This window comes from Paroedura picta, chromosome 12 (genome assembly GCF_049243985.1).
Source record: "Paroedura picta isolate Pp20150507F chromosome 12, Ppicta_v3.0, whole genome shotgun sequence".
NCBI lineage: Eukaryota > Metazoa > Chordata > Lepidosauria > Squamata > Gekkonidae > Paroedura > Paroedura picta.
In genome coordinates, this window is record NC_135380.1 from 9,706,152 (window position 1) to 9,728,746 (window position 22,595).

At 45.7% G+C, this 22,595-nt stretch overlaps 1 protein-coding gene across 5 annotated transcripts in view; it reads right to left on the minus strand.

Annotated features, from left to right (window-relative positions):
* Window positions 1-347: 347 nt before the first annotated feature.
* Window positions 348-22,595, minus strand: part of FLI1 (Fli-1 proto-oncogene, ETS transcription factor) — a 97,181-nt gene continuing 74,933 nt past the window's right edge. For all 5 annotated transcript variants that reach the window (XM_077305291.1, XM_077305293.1, XM_077305296.1 and 2 more), the window contains 5 exons: window positions 22,285-22,353; window positions 6,457-6,522; window positions 4,948-5,010; window positions 3,711-3,758; window positions 348-2,033 (listed from right to left, as the gene is read on the minus strand). In XM_077305291.1, the coding sequence (XP_077161406.1) occupies window positions 1,504-2,033; window positions 3,711-3,758; window positions 4,948-5,010; window positions 6,457-6,522; window positions 22,285-22,353 (776 nt within the window). In that variant the 3' untranslated portion in view covers window positions 348-1,503. The remainder of the gene's footprint in view (window positions 2,034-3,710; window positions 3,759-4,947; window positions 5,011-6,456; window positions 6,523-22,284; window positions 22,354-22,595) is intronic.

Sequence of the window (22,595 nt, forward strand, 5' to 3'; positions counted from 1 at the left end):
GAAGCTATGAAAGTTTAGATCAGGGGTCCCTTCTTTGCGTCTATGGGCACCTTTTGAATTCTCTATATAGGGCGGTGGGCACAGCCACCAAACTGAAATGGAGCCACAAACAGAAACAGCTCATGTGCAAGGGAGAAGGTCATTTAAAAGAGCTACTCGGAAAGATGAGTGAGAAAGAATAAAGCCAACAATGAGGTGACGGCTGCCACTGAAAGAAAGTTATTTTCATCTGCCTAGCCAATTAGATTCCCAGTGCACCTAACCCTTTGCTTTTAGAACGGCTGCATTCTTCCTTCCAGAATCCAGGCATTCTATTTTTTTCCATCAACAGAGACGTTACATATATATATATTTTCCTTTTTTCCACTTTATTTTTTAGCAAAAAAAATTACAAAGCTGAAACCCAAATGTACAGATAGAAAAGATGTACAAATTAAACTTTAAAAAAAAAAAAAAAAACCAACAACGGATTTGCTAGTAAAAAACACCATCCCCCCAAAAAACCAAACAACTTGCATTTGTGACCGAGGTCAACTCGTTTAATTTTTTTAATCTTTTTCTTAACACTGTGAGATATAGGTAAAAACATAGCTCTGCATAATTTATACAGTAAACTGCCTTCTGGTTCGATTGACCTTCTGAGTGGCTGTCTGACAAACGCACAGCGTTCGTGAATCGGTTGTGTTTTTGCGACTCCCGGCACTGAAGCCAAGTGCTGGGAGCGGCTGTCATTTATTTGAGTCCCGTTTCATGTTCGTAAGAATGTCTGCCTCGATGCATTGCGATTTCCCACCCAAACTTGACTTTGGATGTTCCCAAAAAAACACACACCATATAACACAATGATCTTGACAAGTCCCTTCAATGCCCTTGATAGTCTTAAAATATACATATTTATTTATATGAATATATATATATATTTATATAATATGTATTTCTTTTTTTCCAGTTGGGTGAAAAGATAAGCCTTTATGGGCTTCAAAGCTTAGCTTCCAGTTGGCGCCACCAAAACAGGTCCTCTCCAGACAATATCTGGATCTTCCTTCTGGTTCCCCCAAACCGGAAAAATATTTGCCATTTTGTTTGGGGTGAACAATAATCTTCTAAGACCCATGGGTCTTTTTTTTCCCCTTGATGTTGACTGTGCTTTCCATCATTTGTTAGGAGCTGGCATGATGATCTCCACAACGTATCTGTAAAGCTCTCGACTTGGTCCAACAGAGGCTATAAGGCTTGGAACCAAAATAGTAAATATATATCATTATAATACTGGCCCGTTGGGAAAATCCATCTGCCCGTTTGAGACTGAAGAAGCAAAGTTACAAAAATAAAAAAAAAGGTTTACTCCAATAATTAGAATAATAATAATAAAAATAATATCCAGTTTTTCAGCTTTTCTCCCCGGCAAAACAATGGAAGTCCAACAAAAAAGACCATAGATACATCCAAGAAGGGAAGAGAATCGCCAGTTGGACTGAGAAAGGCCACATAAGGTGAAAAGATCTAGTAGTAGCTGCCTAGGTGTGATGGCATGTGGGAGTTTGGATGACGTGGTACGTTGGGATTTGGGTATATGCTTCCCGTGGGGGGAGTCCAATAGGGCGACGCAGCTCCAAAGAAACTGGAGGAAGTGACGGGCATGGAGGAAGGATGCGGAGGCACAAAGTTCACTTTCTGCTGGTGCGCATGATACGAAGGCATGTAGGGCAGATCCGACGGATACTTGTACATCGACGACTCAGTTGGATGGGGCTGAAGAGCTTGGGCAATGCCGTGGAAGTCAAATTTATAGGCGTACCTCTTGCCATGTACTTTGGTCATGATGTTTTTGTCATAGTAGTATCGGAGGGCCCGGCTCAGCTTGTCATAATTCATGTTGGGCTTGCTCTTGCGCTCTCCCCAGCGCCTGGCCACCTCGTCGGGGTCCGTCATCTTGAATTCCCCGTTAGTCCCTTCCCATGTGATGCAGCTGGCGTTGGAGCTATCCGACAGTAACTCCAGTAGGAACTGCCACAGCTGGATCTGTCCACTGCCTGCAGGAAGACAGAGGGAAAAGGCAGTGATGTTATTGCTACATTAGCTGATGGCAATGAAAGACTACCGTAAATCGTCTCTGTCCGTGAACCAGCTGCTGAGTTCATGGCAAGAAAGCAGCTTTTCCTAGAGAAAGGGGGATGTGGTGGGTTCGTAAAACCTTCTGCTTTGCTCCAGTCTGAATCAGACCACTTAAACCTTTAGAATTTACTTTCCCAAATGGCTGGGAGTTCTGGACACGGAATCCCCAGAGTACGTCCCTCTGCAATCACAGGAATTGTAACATTGCCTTACAGTAAAGGTAAAGGTATCCCCGGTGCAAGCACCGAGTCATGTCTGACCCTTGGGGTGACGCCCTCTAGCGTTTTCATGGCAGACTCAATACAGTAGGGCTGGCTAAACTGTCCTTACAGTAGGGCTGGCTAAACTGTGACTCTCCAGATGTCCATAGACTACAGTTCCAATGAGCCCCTGCCAGCATGTATAGTCCATGGACATCTGGAGAGCGACCAGTTTGGCCACCTCTGCCCTACAAGGTTGTTCTAAGAACGACAACAAAATACTGTATGTGAAGTGCTTTGAACATCTCAAAAGCACAAAATAAGGCGGGATGTAAATTTACAGATCAAGGAGAGGTTGATCTGGTGAGTTTAAGGAGGTTTCCACTAACAGGTGTGCCCTCTGTACAAAACTCCGCATTCAGAATATAACCTATGATAATCATATTTTTATTTCATGGAAGAAAGACACAGCTATAACTCCAGACCATAAAGAATCATGAAGTATTGATCTAACAGCACGAAGAAACGTGATGGAGATCACGTCTCGCCGTCCGTATACAAAAGAGAAACAATGGCCTCAGTTTGCCACAGGGTCATGCAGGGAAGAGAAAAGGGGCTTTTGCTAATCAAAACCAAGCTCCTCACTTAGGGATTCATATTTCAAAGGGGAAAAGATGTCTTCTTAAAGGACACACCATCCCCCCCCCCACACACACACAGTGTTTACAGCACAGTGGAAGAGCCAATTCTGGTTACAGGATTGAACCCAAACCAAAGTTGAAAGGTTAAACCTTCCCCCCTCCCTTTGGTTTCAAGGTAGAATCATAGAACAACAGAGTTGGAAGGGACCTCCGGGGTCATCTAGTCCAACCCCCTGCACTATGCAAAACACTTACAACCCTATTTTTATTGGCAGACAAATATGCAGTATCTTCACTACACCTGTTTGATGTCTGAGAAGTGGAAGATCAGTGTGAATAATTTGTAATTCCCCTTGGCTTGAACTTAAAAATCTCCGATTTGGCTTCATTTCTCCCTTGTGCAATTTGAAATTGTAAATCTTTATTTCCATATTTTGTTTCTCCCGGCAGCCAACATTCCCACCCATGAATGTTGACACTTGTAGCTCAGTTTGTGCATCAATAAGTCAACATTACGTATATGATAGGCATTAAAGAGAGAACAAGAATTGTTGACGAAGATACAAACCAGTATAAAAAGAAACTAAATAGGGAAACGGGGGAAAAAATTGAGTTCAGAGGCACCTTTAAGACCAACAAAGTTTCATTCAAGGTAGAAGCTTTCTTGTGTATGCACACTTCTTCAGGTAGGGAACATGCGCTCATCCCAATGTTGCCACATAGGTTAGTGATGTGCTGACCCACCTCAACTCACCTGGGTTAGCTAAACGGCTGCTGGTTGGTCCTAAAATCTGGTAAGGATCTATGTGCAACAGGACAAAAAGAAAATGAAAAAGAAACATCATTAAGCCTTGTGGCACAAGATGATGCAGATGTAATTTCATTTTAATTCCCATTATTCTTCCTGCCACCTACTTCTCAGACTGTTTGAGAAGTTTTTATCTGATACTAGTCTGAAGAACAGGCCCCGATATAGAGAAGAGTTAATATCTTTATACCCCACTTTTTCACTACCCAAAGGAGTCTCAAAGCGGCTTACAAACTCTTTTCCCTTTTTCACCCCCACAACAGACACCCTGTGAGGTCGTCGTGGCTGACCGAGAACTGCTGGAAGAGAACAGTTCCAAGAGAACTGTGACCAGCCCAAGGTCACTCAGTTGTCTGCATGTGGAGGAGGAGTAGGGGAGTCAAACCCAGTTCTCCAGATTAGAGTCTTCCATTCTTAACCACTACACCAAGTTGGCTCTAATACTACTTAGTATCCAGTTCCTTAAAATCATAATTCAGACATTAAGGTGCACGTCAGTCAAAAGTAAAGAAAGTGCAGAATGTGAAGGTTACGGATCCTTCTCGTGCCTAACGCCTCAGACAGAGGTAGCAGAAGTGGCTTCAGCTTCAGAACTAGCAGCCAGGGCTCATAAAGTCACCGGCCGGCCACCAACCTGCTAGATCAGCTCTGCAGAAAATGTATCTATACAATACCGCAGTCTCATGGCCAAAAGGGAGCTCCTTGGCCAGGCATTTGGTTGAGGTCGACCAGAACCACCTCTTCCAATCCCCCCCCCCCAGCCTCCCCCCTACAACCATCACCGCAAACTCTCAAAGCCATTGGGCCATCAGTAAGCGTTGCTCTATTGTTCTCCCCAATGTTGTGTTGCTCATAATGTTGTTATTGTTATCGTATTATTATAAACTGAGCAATTTGTATTATTCTTGTTTGATGTAAACCGCCCTGAGCCTTCGGGGAGGCCAGCAAACAAATAAACAAACAAGCAAGCAAGCAAGCAAGCAAGCAAGCAAGCAAGCAAGCAAGCAAGCAAGCAAGCAAGCAAACTGCTTTGGCTCCCCTGGGTCCTAGCTTCCTTCCATCTAATCTGGCAGATCAACTGGGATTGAGTCTGGTTGTTCCTAGCTGCTACCACACATCCCAGATTGGAATACAGGCATACCCATTTGTTTTGTTCCATTCCCAGCGCAGTTGCTGGACTTACCTGGCTGAGGCCGCTGCTGCTCTGGAGTTTTGCTCACATTTTGTGTCCCTCCTAACGGTGGGCCTAAGAATAACAGAGAAAAGGGGTTGATTCAGATGAGCAGTCGTGTTGGTCTGAAGGAACAGAGCAAAGCGGGAGTCCGGTGGCACCTTTTACACCAACTATGTTTTATTAATGGCATAAACTTGCACACGAAAGCTTATACCCAGAATAAAGCTTTATCGGTCCGAAAGGTCCCACTGGACTTGAACTTTGTCCGAGAGAAAAGGGAAATGTTCTCAACCAGCTGAATGTACAAGAGGAAGAAAGGATAAAACACATGGTCAGAATAGCGATTTAAAGGGAACAATTTGTATTTTTTATTGGGTATTATTGGGGGTGGGCAGGTTCACAATTCTATACAAAGTTAAAGCAGGAAAACATATTTTTAAAGATCTTTGCTGCACTGGGGAACGTTGCTGGTAGGTGTCCTTACCCCATTCCCAGCTCAGATAGTTATGGTCTCAGAGACAGATGTCTGCAACCACAGAGGTTATGGGACTTTTCTTCTAGGCTGCTGTTCTTAAAACAGCTGCTCCCCTTTCCCCTCCCTCTGCATCTGCCAGAGTTGGCAGCAATCCTCTCCTAAACCCTCAGATAGCCCTGTTAGCCACAGCTAGTCCGTTTAGGGACTACACAGTGCCTGGCGGAGGCCCCCTTTTAAAGCAAAATCCACCAATGTAGTTCTTGGTGAACAGAGAAAGCGGCCTGATGCCGAATCACATTGCTGATCCATCAAAGTCAGCAGATCTCCAGGGTCTCAGGCTCTTTCACAGCACCTACTACCTGGTTCTTTTAATGAGAGATGCCGAGGATCGAACCTGGGACCTTTGGCATGCCAAGCAGAGGTTCTATCTCTGAGCCATAGCCTTCTTCCCTCTTCTGGAAGAGCAAATGGTGGTAGGAATGGGACACAGTGGGGAAGCAGATCTAACCTCCAGGCCAGGTGTAGTCAAACTGCGGCCCTCCAGATGTCCATGGACTACAATTCCCATGAGCCCCCTGCCAGCGAATGCTGGCAGGGGCTTCTGGGAATTGTAGTCCATGGACATCTGGAGGGCCGCAGTTTGACTACCCCTGCTCCAGGCCTTCAGCATAACAAACAGATTCTCTTGCAGCACCATGCTGTTTTCTCCCATATTGAAATCCAGTCAAGGGGGCCCTTAACCCTTCCCTCCCTAGTATGAACAATAGCTCTGCCAGAGTCCTTCTTTTGTGCATGTCAGCTGATGGTTCCCATGAGAGAGCTCAGGGACAAGCAGCAGGGAACAGCTCAAGTACCCCAGAGGAAGATGCCTTTCAAAACCTCTACTGATGTTCATGAGCCCTTTGCCCACATCTTGGCAAATGTGAGCATGAATCTGGTGGGGGGACGGGCAGGACACTGTCCCTTTGCCTTCTTAAAACATGACACCTGTTAAAACGTAATTGCCAGACAATCTAGGAAAAAGGGGCAGTTTGGCAACTTACTTTTGTTGTGGCTGGAATTCATATTATTGCCCCATCCCGATCTCCTGACAGCATCATAAGACGGATCTAGTAAAAGGAAGCAAAAAAGGGAAAAGGACAGAAGTTATGTCATGGAACATGGGAAGCAGAAAAGAAAGACACTGGACCACTTGCATGCCCAGCTGCAAAAATGCCACCCTCTCCACCCTCCACCCTCAAATCACCAGGAATTTCCCAGCTTGGAGCTGGCAACCCTAGTATTCCTACAGGTGTCAATCGCTTTAGCAAAACCATATTAGCAGGAATGACTACCATTGCAAATCGTTCCTTTGCTTTTCTTGATGACATCTGAATTTGACATAATTGACTCACTTTGTACTTAATGCATTTCATAGTTTATCTGTCCTGCTATTTAGCGACAGATAGATTAGACAGCGAGATTCTTCTAATCAAGAGCTAGCAGTATGCTTAAACACTGGAGTCTATGTTGAAAACAGTCCCATGATTTATGGCCCACATTAATATTCTTACATGCAAGTAATGTAATTGGCATGACTGGAATAAAAGCTAACCAATGTAGATGTTGTGTTTTCTGGCCAAAAAAGATGAACGTTGCTAATTGAGTATAGTCCGTACAATGGATTGGATAAACCTCAAGATGAAGATTTGGAAACAGCCACTCTGTTCATATGCTACAGTGGGGTACAGGGCCACAGAGTCCCCCCTCCAACACATCCAATTACTCCGGGGGAACTGAGCTCTTCACAACAATCCTGTGAGATAGGCCAGGCTGTGACAGGCCCCAGGTCACCCAGCGAGCTTCCCATGGCTCAGAGCGGGTTCCAAACTGGATCTCCCGAGCAGGCGCTCTAAAGTCAAAAAGTGTAAAGAGCCAATTGACATTGATATTTTAAAGTATGTTTTAATTTTGATTTTAACACCTTCAAGTTCCTGTGAAGTCAGACCTTTTTATCTTTTATAATATTATTATGGTTTTCTCTCTTTTTAAATTGCTTCAGTTTTTAATTATGGGTGTTTGAATTTCGGTCTGAACGACCGTAAAATAAAGATTGAAAGATTGATTGCTGCACCACAACAAGTCTTTTGCGAACCAAGTTTTACTTGGTGACAAAAATAACAACAACAAAGTGGACAATGCTAAAGAAGGCATATGCCTCCTACCACATAAACCAGGGGTAATCAAACTGCGGCCCTCCAGATGTCCATGGACTACAATTCCCAGAAGCCCCTGCCAGCATTCGCTGACAGGGGCTTCTGGGAATTGTGGTCCATGGACACCTGGAGGGCCGCAGTTTGACTACCCCTGACCAATTTGCCATTTAAGATCAGCTTCAGACTCCTTTATGTGCTTTCTTTAACTGGGGTGACGTCTGGTCAATATAAAGGAAAGGGCTTTTTAGGTAGTTGCTTCCAAGTTTGGGAATTCTCTGGAACAAGAAGCCTCTTTGGTTTTGACTTGCCAGTGGTAACTATTTGCTGGAGGGGCTTTGATGGCAACTGAACCCAACATCCTGATGTTTTTGATTACTAGATCCAAGCCTTGCTCTGTTTAATTTTTATGATCAGCCCAATTTGCATGATTTAAAAAAAAATAGCTTAGAATTTACTGGCTGCTTTATGGCTAGTGGCTGTTTTAAGTTTTTTTTTGTTTTTGTTTTAAATTTAGTTTATGGCACTGCTTTTTATTATTGTTGTTACTGCTTTTTATTGTGTCTTTAGCCTTTATAGGCCACTCAAGATAGATGGGAGGATAAACGCACAGCAAATGAACAAAGGAATTATTTTTTTTAAAGCATTACAAAAAATGTCAGCCAAGAACAGGATGCCTCTCAACCACTATTTTTCGACAGCTGCCTACAAAAGTCAGCTTCTTAACCTTAAGAAAACTACAACACACAATTTGGAAGATAGGAAGTCAGCAAAAAATGAGAAGTGAATCTTGGGAGTAACTTAGGACAATGCTTAATTACACCTCTACTTTTCCTGTAATGATGGAGGAGTGTAGGAAAAGACAAGCTTGGCTTTACTTATGAATGGTTAAGGGGTTAAGAAGAAGAGATGGTTCTTATATTTATATTTATTTAATTTTTTAATATTTAGTATTTTAAATTAATTACATTTTTATGCCAGTTTTCTCTACCAGAAGGAATCTCAAAGTGGCTTAAAATCGCCTTCCTTTTTCTCTACCTACAACAGACTCCCTGTGAGGTAGGGGAGACTGAGAGAGCCCTGACATTACTGCTTAATCAGAACACCTTTATCAGTGCTGTGGCGAGCCCAAGGTCACCCAGCTGGCTGCATGTGGGGGAGCAGGGGATCAAACCTTGCTCGCCGGATTAGAACTAACCACTACACCAAGATTGCAATTCATTACCAGATTATAAGGGCCAGTTTTCCTGGAGAAAATGGCAGCTTCAGAGGGCAAGCTCTAGGTGTACCACACATTCTAGGTGAAACCTCCCGAGATACCCTCCCCAACAGAGGAATCACTCACAAATCTCCAGGAATTTCCAACCCTGTCTCTCACAGGGGTCCACCACCCCTCACTCCCTATTGCCTCTTGTAGCAGCAGCAGGAACATAATGTTTTTTCCCCAATGGCCATTGGGCTAACGGTGCCGTATCCCTTCTGGGGAAAATCTTTGAAGTGACATTAGCCCTCTTTAGGCTTGTTATGGATGTTCCCTGGGTGACACTGAGCCAGTCATTCCTTTTCAACCCGACCTGCCTCACAGGTTTGTTGCGACGAGGATAAAATCGTAAAGGGAAGAATTAGGTTCTCATTTGTTTTGGATCCCCAGTGTGGATAAACATAGGCTGCATGGATCTATATAAAGACTTCTAATTGAACCCAGGTCACTTTGCATGCAAAGTGTGTGCTTCACCACTAAATTATGGTCTCTCCCGTTTACAATTCAGAAGGGCTCTTTGGGTGGAGAAGATATGACAGCTTAATCAACTGAATTATTGCCTTGTGGTGACATACTTTCAGATGCCACAGTCTGAATTCAAAGTCTGAAACAAGGGACATCTGGAAACCAGGCTCCACTGGTGCAAATTTCCACATCTTTCCAAAACACCCACAATAGTTGCTCAGAGGAGCCAACAAGATCTGGGTTATTCTCCACCCCCACCCCCCCAAAACACACACACACATAATCCCCTGCCAAAAATGAGTGCGGCGTGTACTGCAGCAGCCCTGACAATCCAAGATTCTTTCGCTAAATGTGCTTGAAACACAATGCATGATCTTGAGCCAGGAACTCCATCCAGACACTTTTGACTTTCTTTTCTTTTTGCAAAAACAATACCATTCTCATGACCTGATATTCAGTGGCTCAAAGAGCTCTTGTAGAACGCCAGCCAGCCCTCTGAGTTAAACAGAGTTGTCAGAAGCTGCCCAGACTGTTTTTTAAGAACACCCCCCCCCACACACACACACAAACACAAACTACTCTGCATGATGAAGCTTATATTGAAAGTAATTGAGATCCACCCTTGGGTGTCGAGTGCTGTCGGCCCAACGTCAGCAGGATCACATCTGAAACCTCAGCTCCTCTGACGAATGTGTGGTTTCAGTTCCAAACAAGATAAATCATACAGGACTTTCAAGATATGTCATTCTGCAGCTGTCTGGTTTGCATCCAGAAAGTCCCTCGAATAAATGTAACAGCGTTTACAACTTGATGGACTTTCTGATCCAAAGATCTTTTAGGATCAAACCAAAGAGGGCACAGGGAGTGCTGTGCACGGATCTTTTGCCGTTTTAGGGGAAATTTGTACAGCAGGCTCAACTCTCCCCCCTCCTCCGTGGTTTTTAAAATTGAACTTGAGTACAGTTATTAGCCCCAGAAGGAAGGGGTGGTCTGTCTTTTCCCACCTGGCATTGCCGATTTTGGGTTTGGAAATACCTAGAGATTTTAGGGTGAAGCCTGAGAGATTGGGGTTTCGGGAAGGGAGGGACCAGGTTACCAAGCTCCAGGATGTGGAAATACATGGAGATTTAGGGGCTGGTGCCTGAGGAGGGCATGATTTGGAGAGGGATTTTAACAGAGTATCATTCCAGAGTCCACCTTCCAAAGCAGCCATTTTCTCCAAGTGATCACCTGGGGATCAGTTGTAATAGCAGCAGATCTACAGTCACCACCTGGAGGTTGGCAACCCTATATGCTCCTCAGGCTTCCAGGGCTCACAGCAGCCCAAGGAGGTGATGGTTTCAACTAACACAACTGCACAGGAGGGGGAATTACTCCGTTCTTCCTTCCCCGTACCCATCACTCCGTTTTCAACAAGCATCCCCCTTGACTGTTATTTCCCTTTAGAAAGCACTAGAGAGCTCCATTCACAGAAGATCTCTCTGCAGCGTGTCTAGCTTAGCTGCCCGTTTTCTAAATCATTTAGGATTCATTCATACTTTATGGGGATGGGCGTGTTTACTACATGTAAACTGGTGCTTCCTGTAGGGAATACTAAAAGTATGAATCATCTTGTACTACCCACACTGTTCCCTTTCCCTCTCTGTTCCCCGTTTTCTTTTTCAGTTTGCCTTCCCCTGTTGTTCAAGTCAGATTGGACATTCCCTGGGGCAGGGGTCTTCTTATGCACGTTACTCTGTAAAATGCCGCGTACCTGAAGGTGTCCTATACGTATTGTTCTCAACCTTCAGACTGAGCCTGTGTTAGCAGTCATTTTCTCCAGGAGAAGTAGAAGAAATGCTTCAAACAAATAATAAATAAGTGACTAATATAGTCTGGAGGTCACATATAATACCATGGGATTTCCAACTCTTACTTGGAGTTTGGCAACCTTAATAAGAGGTAGGCACGTGTCTCGAAATGGTTGAAGAGGAAGAGTTGCTTTGCATACCTAACTTTTTTCTACCTGAAGGGGTCCCAATGCAGATTACAATCACATTCCTTTCCTCTCCCCACAACAGACGTCCTGTTAAGGTCACTTAACTGGCTGCCTGTGGAGGAGGAACAGAGTATCCAGGGAGGTGGGCACCACGTGCCTTCAAACTTTACAGGTTCCCTTAAGGCAATTTTTGCTGTAAATGCAGCAAATACGCACCTGCGACCCACAATCAAGTAGCAGTTGGGTTTGGGATCTTTGCTGAGAAAATTTGCATCAAATTTTTGCAAAGCCTAGTGGAGCAAAAGGAGGCCTAAGGGTAGGGGTAGTGATGTCACTTCCAGGAGCGTGGCCAGCTGACATCACTTCCGGGGCTCCTCAAAGTCTGAGAAATTATTTCACGGTCTAAAGGTTGAACAAAAAGCTGTCTAGCCCAAGAGATCCATAATGGCTGAAGCGGTGTTTCTCCGTTTTAATTTATGGACTCTTTCATTACACAGTCCAAGGATCAGGTTGCATTTGGTATGTGCCAGCATGGTTCCGTTCTGAAGTAGCCATGGGGGAACCTGCAGGGCCTGGTTTCTTGCTATCTCAGCCTTCTCACCCCCTTTGCTCACTGAAGTAGGAGGGGAAAACGATATTCTCCTCAGATTTGTCGGTAGGCAATAAACCTGTTCCCACTTGGTGGTCATTTCGCACTTCATATTTTAAACTTTATGCAATCGTTTAAAAATATATCTATCCGAATGATTTCGTAAATTAAGCCTCGGTGACTCACATTAGGCCCGCGCTTCCGCCCACAAGCGGCCCACCCCATCCTATCTCCTCCCCACCGGCCAATGGCTGGCAACGGGCCCGATCCCCCACCCACCTCGCCCTGGCAGCGGAGGCGAGGGAGACACAAAGAAGCGGCTGTTCGGGACCTTTCTCATTAGAAACTAACTCCTGGCAGGAAAAGAAAAGGCAGTTTTTGAAAAGCCACCGGTTGTTCCGAGGCCGAGAGCCACGAGAGGCAGACGCCGCACCGAACCAAACAAGAGACGTCGTAGGATCCCAGGATCCCAGCCTGTTCATTGAGTGCTGACAGGCTTTTATTCTATTCTGTTTCCTCAGCTGCACCAAAATCAGACCGCGAAACTTGCTCTTCTAATAACATTATGGAGGGGAAATGCGCACGGGGCGGAGGGTTTGGCCTTTCTCCGCTGTTTTTTGGGCTGCCACCTGGCCAGTTCTAAACCAGCCTCAGGAACGCAGTTCTTTCTGGGCTGCGTTTTGGCGTCCCCTCTCCCTTTCACCTGGCCAGACTTTTCAAAGCTCACCCTTTTCAAAGTGCTGCCACTTAAAGTGAATTATTTGTATACAGTTTAACAGTGGCTAAGGTCTTCCCCCACCGTTTGATGGGACTGTCTTTCATAATCAGGTTGCCAACCTCCAGGTGGGGCCTGGAAATCTCCCATTACAACTGATCTCTAGACCAGGGTTAGTCAACCTGTGGTCCTCCAGCTGTCCATGGACTACAATTACCATGAGCCCCTGCCAGCGTTTGCCAGCAGGTGAAGGAAAACTTTTTAAAACTGATACCTAACCAAGATGAAGTCCGCACACATAGGATAATGCACTTTCAGTGCACTTTTGCAGCTGGATTTTCCAGTGCAGAACAGGATACTTTACTTCTAAAGTGCATTGAAAGTGCATTGTCCAATGTGTGTGAAATGAAATTGTGGATCCTTACAATTTTTGGGTTGCAATTATTCAGAACTCAGGGTATGGCATCTTGGGCATTTCTTGAACTGGAAAGATGGCCCGTAAAGCCCTAACTAAAATAAACACGGAAACAAGCATGAAATACTACGCTTGCGAACAGATGCTGAATAGATGGCAAATTTCACATAGATGGCAAGTTTCACATTTGCAGGTAGAACACGCTAGAGCAGGGGTAGTCAACCTGTGGTCCTCCAGATGTCCATGGACTACAATTCCCATGAGCGAACACTGGCAGGGGCTCATGGGAATTGTAATCCATGGACATCTGGAGGACCACATGTTGACTACCCCTGCACTAGAGTGAAAGAGAGAGAGAGAGAGAGAGAGAGAGAGAGAAAACACAGACGATAGTCCTTTCTAAAAAGGCTCTCGGGTACAACTGACCAACACACACACTACACAACAGACATGCACAAACGTGGTGCAACCAGGAGAAACAGCATGCCCTGCAGTTCTGCAGAAACAAGCCCCTGGGAACTGAATAGTACTTCATTTTAGGAAACAGCACTGCCAGTCCCAAGATCTTTTTTGAAAAGGAGCAAGCTCAAGTCGGTCGGGAAGCTCATAACCCCCACACATGTGCAGTAACACTGCATGCCGCACAACCGAGGCGAAGGGGGAGTCAAGCCTCCGCGTATTTTTTTGGCGGGGGGGGGGGGAAGGAGAGAGGAAGGATAATGGTTACTTAGAAAGTGTTCCAGACAAGCTGTCAGGTTGAATTCAGAGAACTGGAGTCTAGCTCTGGGACACTACTGGCCTGCCGTGATCCCCTGTGAGTAGGGTTTCCTGCACGCTTCAGCTTACAGACAACAGACCTTTGTTTCCAAAAGGGTGGTTGGAGTTTGGGGCTTTTTTTTTAAAGGGTTTTTCTTTTTTTGTTGGTGAAAAAAACACACGGCCGCCTCCAAAGAGGGCCAGGGAGAAAGCAGACACAACACTAGCTCTGGAATTTCAAAGGAAAACAATTTTTTTAAAGCCCAAAAGAGAGAGCTACTGTCTCTCTTGGAATCATAAATCTGTGCTTTTGAACCACAAAATCATAATAAAAGCAATGGCCGCTTCCCCCCCCCCCCACACACACACACACGGCCCAAAGGCGCCCTTTTAGGTGGCAGCGGTGCTAAAAGGAACGCCGATCATATTTTCATGAAAAGCGTTAAGAGTAATGAAAAATGCTGTCACAACTTGCAGGGAGAAGCCATTTAAACGCAGAGAAAGGCCACGCCACAGAACGAGTGGAAAGTTTTCATGATTAGGATGATTTGCTGTGTGAAGCTTAAAAAAAAACAAAGGAAACGGCCTCATCACATTTTACAGTATAATAAGGGATGCCAGCCCCCAGGTAGGACCTGGGGAACCCCTGGCATAAGGTTATCACCAAATTAAAGAGATCAGCGTCCCACGAGAAAATGGCTGATTTGGAGACTGGACTCCATAGCATTAAACAACACTGAGGTCTCTCCCCGCCCCAAATCTCACCCACTCCAGGCTCCACCCCCAAATCTGCAGGTATTTCCCAGTGTGGGGTTGGTGGCCATCTGCACTTCCTCACCCTCTATAAAATGGGAGTTCTCGTCTTCAAGTTCATAGTGGAGTAAGGAGGACAAATTTCACAAAGAACCAAAAAGCATTCTGATTCTACTACACTAACCCATTTGGGGTGTGTTCTTGATGGACTTAACTGCCATTTATTTCAACAGAGACTACTGTTGAGTGGCATGCAGTATTAGGGAAATAATTCATTCATCTGAGAGGTTTCGCAATTTCCCCCTCCTCTTTCACATTCATGCTCCCTTGCTAAGCCTTTTAAAGGCAATAAATCTAGAGGAAACCAGGAAGTGGCATCCGTTCTTGTTGGGAATCACTAGGAACTCTATGGTTTCTCCACAGTGTATTATCCTTCGATTCCTAGAGAGGTGTGATGTCACCAATGGTGCCCCCCATGTCCCTGCCCCCCAAACTCCTGCTGGTTGGCCAGCAACCCAACTTCACTGTTACTCTTTGCCAATGCTCCCTTTCCACACATTTTATTCCCTACAGCTGGCTCACACAATACATATTATATATACCAAGGGTAGTCAACCTGTAGTCCTCCAGATGTCCATGGACTACAATTCCCATGAGCCCCTGCCAGCAAATGCTGGCAGAGGCTCATGGGAATTGTAGTCCATGGACATCTGGAGGACCACAGGTTGACTATCCCAGATATATAGTGAATCCATATTCATTTGGTTAAGTTCTTCCTAGTGGGCCACTGTGGCTATCACAAGATCAGGACTCCTGATTCAGCAACAGCCTTTATTGCTAGCTGCTATGATCACAGGATAGAATGCTACAGAGTTCGCCCTCCAAAGCAGCCATTTTCTCCAGGGGAACCAGTCTCTGTAGTCTGGGAGATCTCCAGGGTCTGCTTGGAGGCTGTATGGAATGCACCTGTATGAATTGTAGGAACCAACTATTAGAAGTCCTTCAGGAACTTCCTTAAGGTCTGGATCTTCCCAAGCCTGCTCAGGAGCATCACTCTTCTGCTACAGTTCTTGGGAACTGTTGTTTCTGATGGGTCCATTAATTGGGGCGAGGAGAGCAGGAGACAAAAGAGCCACAGGGGAAGCTTCTGTTTGCAAAGCTTCTACTGGCAGTCTTCTCCACCCCACCAACACACGTCAATTGTTTAGGTCAGGGATTCCCAACCAGGGGCCCACGGACCCCCGAGGGTTCACGGGAGCTCCAGATGGGGTTTGCGGCCTTCCCCCTCCTGGCTTAATGGACTCTGCCACAAGCAAGGGGACTGGCCACTTCCAGTTCTCTTGTGGCTTCTGCGCCTGGGAGGGGGGCAGAGCCTGCACGCTTACTCCTGGTTTAAACCACCTCCTGTTTCTCACCTCCTCAGAGCTCCTTCAGCCTGCCTATTAACAAGGGTGGTGATGTCCTGGAGGTGTGGCAGGGAAGCTGACATGGCTTCTGAGACTCCTTGAAGCCTGGGAAATTATTTCAGGGGCTACTCCACTGTTGAAAAAGACTGGTCTGTGTAAAAATATTGGCATAATTCCCCACCTCTTAACTTTGTCTCTGCAATATTGCCTTCTTTATTGGCTCTATTATACTGATTTCTTTGGATTGTTTCTCTTACTGCATACTGCGGTTGTTTATTACATGTCTTTTACTGGTCTTGAGTGCATTGTTTTGTAACTTGTAACCTGCCTTGAGTCAACCAGAAAGGCAACCAACAAACGAAAAAAACAGAAGCTCCGTGGCTGACCTGTATTTCGTTCGTGGGGATGAAATCAACATCCCTCCTCTGCAATTTCATCTGGCCCTTTTTCTGTTTCTCACTTTTTACAGCCCTTCTGCCAAGGAGCTCAGAGAGGAATACATGGTTCTCGCAGAATTGCTGTGCTAAGACAGAACCATATATGCTACCCTGAACTGGAAGAAGAAAGAGGTAGCAAACTGGGCAGGGTCAGCCCAACCACAGGAACACCTTGGTGTCAAATGGGTTGCTAGAGATGTAAGGGTGCCCAAACCATCCCCTTCTGACTTCCTGCCTGCACATGGCATCATCATCATCATCATTATCACCATCATCATCATCAAATTTATTACCTGCCGCTCTCGGCAAGCCGGCTCATGGAGAGTTACAAAATAAAACAATACAATCCCCTAAAACCCCTATTTTTCTTAAAACCAACAATTAAATAACTACCAACAACCGGCGGCAACCAACCTACCCAACTTCCTGGGAAATCAGGGAGAGGATGATCACCACCGATGGCCTATGGTGTAATACCCCTCCTTTGCCCATAGATTTTCTCTTCACCCTGGCCTCAACCATAAACCTGGTGGAAGAGCTCCGTTCTCAGGGCCCTGCGGAAAGCCAGAAGCTCCTGCATCAGGGTCTGCGGTGGCGTGGCAGTCCTGGGCGGCCCCTCTAGCCCCCACTGGTGGGGCCTGGTGGAGGGGGACTCCCGATTGCGCAGGGGTCTGTGTGTGTCTGGTAACCCTATAAAGGGTTATGATGGCAAGTGTAGGTGCCAAAAGTCCTGGGGCTGGCCCTGAAACTGATAGAAAGGTATACTCACCCTGGCTCAAAGGGAATGAAGTTTTCTAGGGCTAAAGGGGATGCTGCATCTCCCCTCATTTGCTTAATCCATGCACTCAGTTATTGAAGCCCATGCCCAGCAGAGCACAAATGCACTTTAGGATGCCACTTGCTGAATTACCAGACCATCTGAATGATTTCTCCCTCTCCCTTATGTGCCTTGAATGGCTGTGTCATATTAAGCAAACCCTCAAGTCCCAAAAATTGAAACGGACTCTTTTCCATTAAAACAAAATAAGCAGATAGGCCTGAAATCATTCTTCTCAGCAATGAGAGAAGAGGCTCATTTCATTTACAAGGAAATTGCTCCTTGGCCAGGAAAGCCTGATGATTCTCATTAGGCCAATTTCGGTCTCCAAGGCAGCTGAAGACAATTTGTACCAAGGATGCTAAATGCCACGCATCAGAGAGCTGACGATGCTTGCTCACATCGAATTACTGCCAGCCTCCCAAAAGAGTTTGGGTTTGGTCCCAAAGGAACCTGCCACATGAACCACAAGACAGACTGGCGTCGAGGGAGCCAAAGACTACCTAAGCATATTCCCGAGCACTTCCACAGGTTATGAGCCATGTGCGGAACTGCTGAGTGGCTTGGCAACTCACACTGAACGCTGATTCTTGGGCCCCAGAAAGTCACTGCCAGTTTGAGTAGACAATGCTGACCTTGAGGGGCCAATTGTCTGACTCAGTATAAGGCAGCTTCGTGGTTTGTCTGTGCTTTCTGGGTGCTTTCTGCCCTCTCTGCAAACTGCACGTGTCATTTGGATTGTGGTCAATAGGGGAGAGGTATATTTAATTTTTTACAATTTAAAGGGGAGAGCAGTGTGCTTTTGTCTGCTCTGAATGTGGCTTTAAAGATCACCGTTGCTGCATCGTTTCTTGCAGCTCAACAGGTATATTTGGAAACAAACCCAGATTGCAAGTTCCAAGTAACTCCTTTATCACAGGACAACTCGTAGGGGAGAGGCTATTACCAGAATCTCCCACTGTTTATTCAAGTCAGGACCATAAAGCAATATGTTTATGGGGTGATTTTACAAGATTCAGTATCCTGGATTTACTGGAAAATTAGAGACCAATCAACCGTTGCAAGATGGTGGTGGTATAAATCTAGATATATGTCATAAAAGAGTATCGGTCGGATGTTCAATACGGTACTTCGTGGAGCAGTCACCAAGGACAGTCACCAAAACTGCAATTTACCTTTGTCACTTTGAACTCAAATACGGAATCCGTTTGATAAGTTCTGTGGGCCCCACTGCAAGAACTGACAACCAAGGGCTTAAAAAAATGTGGTAATTATAAAATCACCTGGTTTTAATTTAATGCATTGGACAATAGGGATGCGAGTCTGCATTTCCCTGAATGGGCTTCTCAACGGATGTCCAGGATCAAGGTCTTGAATAAAGAGCTTTCTGGGTAACAGTCCCCCGGCCGCCCAATCACTCCTGCGGTTTGGGGGCGATTCATTTCACTCTTTGCGAATCCACTTCTGTACAGCAAGAAATCAGGGAAAGTCCTCCCAAGGGCTTAAATTTAATGTACCCCTTTGAACAAGCTTCCCAGCCATATCTAGCACCATTCACTTTTGTTCATGCAAACGCAGTTCCCGAGAATGAGCAAAGTGACAACCGAACAAAACAGCAGAAGTGTCATTTTTTGCAGCCCGTGTTCCTTGCCTGTGTTTACAGTCTGCACCTGTCGCAGCCTGGGAGAGGGTCGAGTACCCAAGTGAGGTTCATGGGGGGACGGGGACTGCTTGGCAGACAGAGGCCCTTGGGCTTGGGTGTTTGCTTTGTCTGAGCTGGCTTTTATTATTATTATATTTTTAAATAGATGAACTCTCCGGCTTGAAAGGGAGTCAGACGTGGAGAGCAAGGACCTTTGTCACTACCTTTGCAAACGTGTTTTCTCTTCTGGAGGGCTGACGGCTGCACGGAGGGCCAGGAGCCTGGCGATGGGCAGCTGAAGTGGGCAGCCACTTCCGAGACAAAAGGAGCACCTGCAAAGTGCAGCGTTAATCCACGGCGCATCGGGTGGGGCGAGGGTGCGCACTTCTCCGAGGCAGATGGCGGAGGCGAAAAGCATCGCCATGGAATCACGGAACGCCCTCCTTTGAGTCCAAAATGGCACAAGGGCAGTTCACCTAATATTATTTTTTATCCTGCCCTTTTCCCCAACGAGCTCCGAGCAGGATTGTATTGTGCGGGACTTGGGCTGGGGTATTTGGCATTGAGGCAAGCAGCTTTAACCCTTTAGTGCCTTGGTCTGTCTTTGAGGCAGATGGCTGAGGTTAAACACACCGAGGCAGAGTCATTTCCTTTATGCAAACCAATCCTCCCCACATACATACCAAGTTAAGAAAGAACACTGGTGCAACACCCTCTTTCTACTGACTATTTCTGTCTAGGTACCGGGGAAAGGGTTAAACCCTCACTGACCCAGAATCATGGCCCAGATCAAATCTCAGCAGCCAAACACAGCAAAAAGCTCTAGCAACCGGGGGTGGGGGTGGGGGTGGGGGTGGGGAGGAAACAAATGATTGTTTCTAAACAGAAGGCAAGAAACCACAACATGAGAAACTGGGTGTGTTTGTGTGTGTGTATCTCTGCAGACTTACTGTATAGATAGCGTATGTGTGTGGATATCCTTCATAACAATTGGGCAATAATACAAATACTACCAAAATGAACATGTAGAAAAACAAAACCATCAATCCAATTACATCAGTAACGTGAAATATATTCTGGTGAGCCTAAAATCCTGTAGATAAACCAGCCAGAAACAGACCATAAAACATTTAGACCCAGCCCGGGTAACAGAAACATTTTGTCCTGGCTCCCTAAAGAAAACACCGAAGGTACCCGGGCAAGCCTCATAGGGGAGGGCGTTCAAAAGGTGAGATGCCACCACGGAAAAAGCCCTGCCTCTGTTGCCACCCATCTCATCTCTGAAGGCACAACGTACAAAGAGCAGGGCTTCCAAACAGAATCTTAATCGGTAGGCCAGACAATACAGACAGAGGCAGCCTCTGAAAATAACCTAGCCACAAGCCATTCGGGGCTTTAAATGTAAGAACCAGCCTGACAAACTGTGCCCAGAAACACAACCCTTCCTTAAAATTGTATCCGGACAAAATTATTTCTTTCTTTACATTTATAGACCGCCCTCTCCACCGAAGTAGACTCACGGTAGTGGACTCAGTGCATTAAATAGCAAAGAGGGAACAATAGAGCCAGTTCCCACGCCAAGACTCTAGGAACCGTAGATTCTAGGAACTGTAGCAAGTACAGCCTAGACAGGGCAAAAGAAAGATCCATCCAAAGCTGGAACAACTTCTCCTTGACGATCTTCTAAAGTCCCAGTCTGCGCATGTACTGGAGGTGCTACTGCAAAGCTATGACAATTCAGCTTTGCCGTTGCTGGCCAAGTTGAAGTAGGGCTTCCAGAATCAGCATTTTGCAAAGGCGAGGCTGTCTAAACACTGGGTTTGGGTTTTTTTTAAAGCTAAACTTTCACGAAGTTTGAACACATTACAAGAGTATACTTCGACAGAAAATACATTTTTTTAAAAAGAAAAGAAAAAGCTCTTTTAATTTCGTTTAAGCACAGATTTAGACAATTTGGGGGAGGGGGAAAGGCAGGATCGCTCATAATGTGACGTTCCAGGCAGGTTTCTTAAGCCAAACGCATCAGCTTGCAGCACACATTCAGGACTGGCAAACCTTAAACTGAAACAGACTCCGCCGGCTTGTCTGTAGGGGGAGAGGGTTAGGCTTATAAACCCCGGGTGAAGCTGGGATTTAGATTAAGTGATTGCTAGGGGAAATGGAGTCAGCTGCTGCAGGATGTGGGAATCAGGCAATATGACGAGACGTAACCTTTTGCAGAATTTATTTTAAATAAACTGTGTGCCTCATGCTGGAATACGCAGTCTCAAAGGCATGACTTAGCTAAAGCCCAAAACTCTCTTGTCGGAAAAGCACAGGCAGAGACGGTGTTTTTCCCCCGAAAAGGGAAGCATATTTCACTCAGTGAACTACACTAATTCTCCAGGCAAGCAGAAGTCCACGGGGGATGCCACCTGAAATTTTAAGTGATCTGTCATCCATTTTTTTTCTCTGGGTTTGTACACAGTGTTTTCGTTTCCCAGGTGTGGGAAGGAAACCCCCTGCTCCCTGCCATTGCTCACCAGGGAGGGGAAATGGGGGTGTGATTTGGCATTGCCTCAATGCCACAATGTCACCTCTGGCATGAATTGGAAGTGACATCATTGCATCCCTCTAGGATTCGCTCCAAAATCTATGGTTGGAGTCATAAGAGTTTTTGATGAATCCTAGAGAGTCACGCCAACTCGAAGACATTACTTCTGGTGTGCAGTGGAAGTGACTTCACAGTCTTGATGTGATGTCAGTCTTGTATACTCTCCCCCATAATCTCCCGGTGGGTGCCAGAACTGTGATTTCAACCTTATCTGTAAGAAACTGAGCCTAGTGAGACTTACTTCCAAGTAAACATGTTCGAGCCTGAACTGAACATGGAAAAGCAAAGTCAGAAGCCTGATTATAGCCACTTGCGGCTGTGAAAACTGGACAGTGAAGAAATCGGACAGGAGGAGAGTTGATTTGTTTGCACTCTGATGCTGGACGAAGCTTCTGCAGATTCCATAGGCAGTGAAAGTCACAAACAAGGAAATATGACAGCGCATAAAGCCCGACGTATCACTGGAAGGCAAAATCACGAACCTACGGCTCAACTGCTTTGGTCATATCATGCAAACCAACTCAGTGGAGAGAACAATTATGCTAGGACTGGTCAGTGGTGAGAGGGAACCTGGTCAACAAAGAAGACGGGGGTTGGACACAGTCAAAATGGACAGCGGCCAGAGCACTGCACAACTAAAAGAAGCGGTGCAAGATCGGAAATCGTGGAGACAGTAGGATCACCAAGAGCTTCATCATCACCATCACCATCATCAACATGCTTAGGATGGGACTGTAAGAACGCTTGGGTTTGGTTGGCTTTACAGAGTTACAAGCTGCAAAGAAGACGGCGTCTGGCAATTTCAAAACCAAACTTCAGGGCTAGAGAAATGACTAAGTGGAAGAAACTTACCTTCTTTGGTGCTGAGTCGCGAGGAGGGCTCTGTGTGGGTCGGTGTGTTGTAAGACAGCAATGAGCTACCTGGGGCGAGGGAAACAAGAGAGAAAAAATTAAAGACATGCAGTCACAAATAAAAAGTACATTTTGCAATGGTCAACAGAAATGCTGGGGAGATTTGGGGAGGGAGACATTAACATTATAGCTATCCACAATGGAGTTTGTTGTCTATGAAGGGAGCTGGGCTGCAAGCAGAAAACATGGTGGTGGTGGGGAAAGCATTTAAGTGAACAAGTTTTCAAACAAAGGATGCTCAGATTCTAAAT